The 6,760-nt window shown below is 40.4% G+C and overlaps 1 protein-coding gene across 1 annotated transcript; it reads left to right on the top strand.

Annotated features, from left to right (window-relative positions):
- The first annotated feature begins 959 nt into the window (after positions 1-959).
- LOC113207413 (hrp65 protein) lies at positions 960-6,754 on the top strand. Its single transcript, XM_026423969.2, has 12 exons — positions 960-1,290; positions 1,630-1,752; positions 1,844-1,963; positions 2,047-2,265; positions 2,369-2,539; positions 2,624-2,754; positions 2,830-2,938; positions 3,047-3,233; positions 3,339-3,529; positions 3,612-3,726; positions 3,805-3,824; positions 6,103-6,754. The coding sequence occupies exons 1-12, from the start codon at positions 1,075-1,077 to the stop codon at positions 6,268-6,270; spliced, it is 1,770 nt and encodes a 589-aa protein (XP_026279754.1). The 5' UTR covers positions 960-1,074; the 3' UTR covers positions 6,271-6,754.
- Positions 6,755-6,760: the final 6 nt, after the last annotated feature.

Raw genomic sequence — 6,760 nt, forward strand, 5'->3', positions numbered from 1 at the left:
AGGATAATCGAGAACAAGGGAGACGTAGAACACTAAATGAATATTGTGCTAAGGAAATAAAATCGTTCTTTAACTTAAATTATCGCTTCTATTGGCCATTATTGTTGTTGGGTCATCTTAAAAGTGCCTGATAGGTAGGCAACATATCCCCTGCAGTGCATGCGTGTACTGCAGGGTGGCCTACACAACCCAGAGTATCGCAGGTGTCAGCCTCCTCTAATACCAGGGTAATACGATATTCCGAATGATCGTGTTAAACAGAAAAACGGATGCACGTCCTTTTAACGGTGAGCGACAAAATGAGGTCATTTCGACATAATTTTGACGTGGCATAATTTCCACGTGGCATAATGCGTTTTAGACGTATAGGTAACACATTTTTTGAGCATTGTCTGTTTTTCAACCGTTGCTCATCCTGTCTAAGAAAACTCTTAGCGTACAATAAAGACAAATGTTCATTAGTTAGTAAATTGAGTTTTCCCGCGTGAGAAGCTCCTATTACACTAGTCTGTAATGGAGAGGGGGGGGGGCTAGTAGCCTACCGGCGAGAAACTGCGGAGCTCCCGGACTCTAACTTCCGGGTTCACATCTTGGTAACAGTCCGAAAAAATTTCGTATTTTGTCTGCAAACGGGTAAACAAATTAACAAAACATAAAAATGTTGGACTAGACAGATTACCACCCACTTACCACTACTACCTCTTTTAAGTGACCACGATCTGACCTCTGGCCCCCTCTGCCCGAGTGCCCTCTGTGCCTCATCTGCCTTTCAATCCGTTCCTTCCTTTATTTATTCTGTGTCTTTCAGAAGTCTCGTGTTTTCAAATATAGATTTAAAGCTCAATTGTTATTTTTGGGATAATTTTTCAACTTTTGCCTTTCCTCCCAAGCGCCCAGCTCGCCTTCTACGTCACGTCGGCTGCTAGTGCTTCCGTTTACTCCTGTTGTATTGGTAGTGGTGCAGACGCTTCTCTTCGGAAAAGACGCCATCGCAGATTTCGTCCGTCTTCGTCACCCGGCCTCAGGCAGCTCCCTGCGCTTCGCTGCTTGATTTCCTTGGCCAATTTGCAAGTAATGGCTGCTCCAAACGCGGAGGTGAAGCCCGATGTTGCTGCTCAAAATCAGCAACAGCAACAGCAGCAAGGGAAACCCGAAGGTTCTGGTAATTTTCACGGTGGACATGGAGGACGCGGCGGCGGAGGCAGCCGAGGTGGTCCCGGGGGTAGACGCTTCAGCGGCCCCGGCAGGGATCATAGCAGAGGATCTAGAGGTGGTCCCGGAGGCAACGATGTGAGTATTCGTTCGGTTCTCATTATTGCCCATAATTTTGGGCCTCGTTCTCGAAATGTACGTAACGGTCATGGGCTCTCTTTACTGTTGCCCTTAGCGACGTTTGAGGTTATTGCCCTCTAAGTGACAGCCGATCGCCTCGTAGTCATGCTAAAATTTTTGTAATTGTAAACCTTTTCTATTTATTTTTTTTTTTTTTGCTGGTTTTGCTTAATTTGGTTTTGTAATTAAGTTGTCTAGTCATACTCTGACTGGATCTCTAAACTTCTCTCTCTTTCTCAAGTTTCCTAAAATTTCTATTTGGGTTATTCAGTATTTGAAATGTTTGTCTCTTTTCAGATGAACTCTGGAAATAGGAGCTCCATGAACTCTCCAGGAAACAGAGGGGGTGCTGTTAGCACTCCTGGCAATCGTGGAGGACCTCCTAGTAGAATGAGCACTGGTTCTACTAATACTCCCAAGGTTGAAATCAATATTTTTAGTCGAACTGATCTTGCTGTAGCGTAGCCGTTTTAAACATTCACTTTCTAACTTTTCCATTTTTCCTGTTTAGGTAAAATCCGAGGCAGATGACAACACTCCGAATCGCATGCAGAACAGCCTGAATCAGCGTCCTCGGGGTGTCTTCAGAGGTGGTCCAAATAGAGACGACAGACCTCGTGGTGGTCAAGAGGTTAGTAGAAATCTAATTTGTTACATCTCACTAACCATCAACCTTTGTTGTTCCTGTATGCACAGTATCAATTTAAATTCCAGGACCGATTCAATGAGAAACTTTCAACATTGGCTGGCCCAACTCATGACCTCCCTCCCCTAGACCTATCAGAGAAAAAGTTTTCTGGGAAAAACAGGCTTTATATTGGTAATCTTACCAATGATGTTACAGAAGAGGAAATCACCAGTCTTTTCCAAAAGTTTGGTGAAACTTCTGAACTTTTTGTCAACAAGGAAAAGAACTTTGCTTTCATCAGAATGGTAACTGAACCATTTTTGTTCTTACCATAATATTGTGTTGATCAGTGACCTCTTCAACAATAATTTATAACAACTCATCAACTCCCTTGTAATTTTCTCCCAGGACTTCCATGTCAATGCAGAGAAAGCTAAGCGGGAGCTTGATGGCTCTATGCGAAAGGGGCGGCCTTTGAAGGTTAGGTTTGCTCCTAACAGCACAGCTGTCAAGGTGAAGAACTTGACTCCCTATGTCACAAATGAACTGCTTGATAAGGCTTTCTGTATTTTTGGAGATGTAAGTACAGTTTCTATTTTCTTACTCTTTTTCTTCTCTATTCCCTGTGTGATTTTAAAACTGTTTTTTACCCCCTTTCTGAAGATTGAACGTGCAGTTATTATCACTGATGAACGTGGCAAATCTACTGGAGAAGGCATTGTAGAATTTGCCCGAAAGCCTGGTGCACAAATGGCTCTGAGAAGGTGCTCTGAAGGGTGCTTCTTCCTCACATCGTAAGTTGTTATAGATGCTAGATATGTTATTTAATTTTCCAGAATTTTTGTAAATTAAATATATCATTTTTCTAGCTCACTTCGCCCTGTCATCCTTGAGCCAATAGAACAATTAGATGATATTGATGGTTACAGTGAAAAAGTAATACCAAAGAAGAGTTCAGACTATATGAAAGCCAGAGAGGTAAACAGTAATACTAAATACATACCTGTAATACAGGGATAAGTTCCTCCCTATGTTTTCATTTCTGTCCATATTTTTATCTATCTGTTTTTTTTCTTCTTGTTTTAGGTGGGACCACGTTTTGCGTCTCCTGGAAGCTTTGAGTATGAATATGGTACACGCTGGAAGCAGATGTATGAAAGGCGCAAGCAGAAGGAGGAAGCACTGCAACGAGAAATGAAAATGGAGGAGGAAAAGCTTGAAGCTCAAATGGAATATGCCAAGTATGAGCATGAAACTGAGATGCTCCGTGAACGTAAGTTCCTTCATGAGATTGTTGCAATCTTAAAATACTGTGATGTACTTGCTGTAAGTACATAGTGTCTGGCATCCCTCGTCATGGTTTATTTTTATTCCATAGAGTTAAGACAACGCGAGCTTGACCGAGAAAGACAAAAGAGGGATTGGGAGCTCAAAGAAAGACAAGCAGAGGAGCAACGACGCCAAGATGAGGAAATTATGCGCCGACAGCAGGAGGATATGTCCATGCGCATGCACCACCAAGAAGAAGAATTGCGGCGGCGCCAGCAAGAGAATTCTTTGTTTATGCAGGTGAGGATCAAATGCTTGTTGGCATTCTAAAACCTCTGAAAATTTTATTGTGTCTAACTTATATTTTGATTTCATGGTTTAGGCTCACCAGCTTAGCAGTCTCCTTGACCAACAAGAACAAGCCATGGGAAACCGAGGAAATTATGAGTCTCCTCAAGGTGGAGATGCACCTATGCGTGATTATGATGCAGCTGCAGGTAAAATATCAACAGGAATTACTGTTTCTTATTTCTAATTGATTAGTCTACATTAAGTAATATTGTATTTCTTTCTAGGACAAGGACAAATTCCATCGGTAATGTATTCTACTTCTCAAATATCTATATAACTATTGTTTAGAAAGTATTTTGTTGGGAATCTTCAGAAACCACTTGAGCTGATGTTTGAGTGAATGAACCATTAGCCTAAACGAGAATTGCTACTGCCAACTAGAAAATTCATCACAATGCCTCGCCCTAAAGAGTTACAGTCTTTAATTTGGTCTTTTGATTGTTTGGGGGATCCTGGAGGATTTCATGAGTTAGTTCAAACCTTGAAGTTTGTGAGAAAGCCATTCAAAGTTTAATCTGTTGGAAGCTCGTGGATGAAGTTTTGGTCTTGAACTGAATCTGCTATAACATATCTAAAACTTAGAAAGCAATTTCGAGGCCTAAACATTGAGTTTTTATTTTGTTGGGGATGGAGTTTATTACTGACTTCTAACTAATCTTGGTAATTGTAGCTCAGCCGAACCTTTGTTTACTGAGCTACCCAATCAGAACTTTTAGGTTCTAAATCACACATGACAGGAATTGCGTTCTTTTGTTGCAATTTTTTTTTAACTAAACGACTGTTGCCTCACCTCTGGTGAAATACTTTTGAGGAACCGGCTTTCTGAGGTGTGGGATGATGTCCCCAACGTTTCCTCTCAACATGTTAGGAATCTCTTCCATGTTATCTTCATGCAAGGAGTATATATGCTGATTGTCCATTTCATCAGTCTTTCTGAGTAGGTGGTGATTCCCTTGCAATATAGTGTACTTTTTATTCACTAATCAAAAGGTAAGTCATTTAGGTAACGGAAGTTGTCTATCTGCTACTGGAAAGAAATCTATGTCACTACTTCATGACAGGAATTGACAGGAATTTTAAGTTGCAAGTCTGCCTTTCTCAGTTAAGAAAACTTGTATGATGCACAAGTGGCCTTGTGTAGCAATTTACTCACAAGAGAGGCCTAAGTGTACCACCAGTGTTCATTTGCCTTTTTGCCATGACCACTTGACCATTTTCCTTTAGACCTGAAGCAAATGTTCATTTCTGTTCCTTTGTCCTGTATTAATGCATTAGAATAATACCAGTGAAAGACATTTGCTGCTGTTGTCAAGTTAAGGAAAGGAAATGATTGAGCGGAACACATTTACAAAATGTTTAGGCTAGAAACGATAGAATTTCCCTGTAGTCACTTTTTCTTACAGGGAACATCTTTTGACATCTGGAAGACAGCTGCTTACTTTGATTGGATGATGATGGTCTCTTAGCGTAAATAACATGGAAGAGAATTTGCTAATCTACTTGAATACTACTACATCCTTGAGACGTTACATCTATTCCACAGATCACATTATTTTACTCTGAAGAACTTGACTTTGAAGAGTTTTGGAAATGCTTTGCTGAAATGAAATGTTGCTCTGGGCAGGCTCAAAAAGACGTTTTTGATTCATAGTTTCTGAGTTTGTGTGATGAGATCTTTTATCAGCCACTGATGCTGGCCGACAAGTCTTACAGCGTCTCTCTGTGCCGGAGTTTTATTACACTTAACATGAAAGCGACCAGAATTTGAATAGTAGGAGCAATTGCAGTGCCCGATCTGCAACTATTTGAATGTTGGTTTTCTGGTGGACTTCCGTTGTACTACCCGTGTTTGAACTGACTCTAGATGCCTTTGTCGTTTAATGTGGTTATGTTGACAGTGTCATTAATTTGATGACGTATATGGTACTTAAAGATCCCTTTGGGTTGTGGATTGACTTAGTTGAACCGAGCTGGTTGGGAAAAGGGATGCATATTACTCCGATTTCTCCAGGAATTGATTTCCTGTAATAATCCTAACTCCTATATCCCCGAAATCTTTCCTACCCTCTAATGTTGCATCTCCATACCCAATTGGCAAATAACTTCATCATTGGATGCGTCAGGAGCGTGGAAATTGATGATTGCTCTAACCTGCACAAGATGATTTCTTGTGAACCCAGTTGCTATTGACAGCCATTTAACTATGTGGAAGTCTTTAGTAACTTATCTAGTGATGGTAGAAATAGCTGAATCTCTGTCCTTCCTGTTTTGCAGGATAGTGTCAGTGAGCAATGCTTTTCTCCAGGTTGTTTTGAAACAATATTCTGAAGTTTGTGTTGGAGGGGCCTCTCGTGTTGACATGCTTGCCCACAGAAACATCTCTTTGTATTGCATTTCCATTACCTCAACCTTCTTTTTGATGATCATCACCCATGTCTAACCCCAAGTTTTCTCCCTTTTTTTTCTATGTGTAATTTTGACTTGCCGTCAATTTTGTTGATGGTTGCGTGCTACATCTATAGGATCCTAAGGCTTTCATGGACGCTTACGAGCGTGGAGGCCGCTACGACAACCAACGAGGAGACATGATGGACGATATGGCCAATGGTGGTGGCCGTAATCGATCTCGCTGGGGTGCTCCTGAAAGGGCTAGGGTTGATGACTACCAGGCGAAGAGGAGACGCTTTTAATGAAATTGTAAATTATTGACTATTAGGAGGCTTTGCTCACATGAGCTTTCAACCTTCTCAATGGGACGGAGTTTATCTATCTAGGACATATTTACAGCACTCTCATTAAAATATATGAATTAAATTTAATGCAGATTATTGCAGTCATCTCTTGAGTATATACTTCATATAGTGTGTAACTTGGTGTTAAATGACTTGACTATTTGGTCATGATTAAAATTAGGATGAGCTACTAAGATAGTTCTGATAGTGTTAGTGGTATGCAATCTTGCAATATGAATCATGCATGATCATGGTCTTTCAAAAGGAAAAATTTATTGTTTTCAGATTATTCTAACTTTTTTCTGATTGCTACTTTATTGTATGGTAGTGTTACCACTAGTTGAATGACAGTACTGTTTGTGTATAAGAATTCTTATCGAGCTGATCAAGTTTATCTTATGTTTTATTTTTTATTACAACCATTTTGATTGTATGAGCCAATTTATCT

Source organism: Frankliniella occidentalis, unplaced genomic scaffold, assembly GCF_000697945.3.
Source record: "Frankliniella occidentalis isolate FOCC.00 unplaced genomic scaffold, Focc_3.1 Scaffold20, whole genome shotgun sequence".
Classification (NCBI taxonomy): Eukaryota; Metazoa; Arthropoda; class Insecta; order Thysanoptera; family Thripidae; genus Frankliniella; species Frankliniella occidentalis.

Bases quoted from the DNA above. Each gene is read 5' to 3' on its own strand.
- LOC113207413 (XM_026423969.2), top strand. From the start codon at position 1,075: ATGGCTGCTCCAAACGCGGAGGTGAAGCCCGATGTTGCTGCTCAAAAT. The intron at 3,234-3,338 runs GTAAGTTCCTTC...TTTATTCCATAG, and splicing joins AACTGAGATGCTCCGTGAAC to AGTTAAGACAACGCGAGCTT. The intron at 3,530-3,611 runs GTGAGGATCAAA...TTCATGGTTTAG, and splicing joins AGAATTCTTTGTTTATGCAG to GCTCACCAGCTTAGCAGTCT.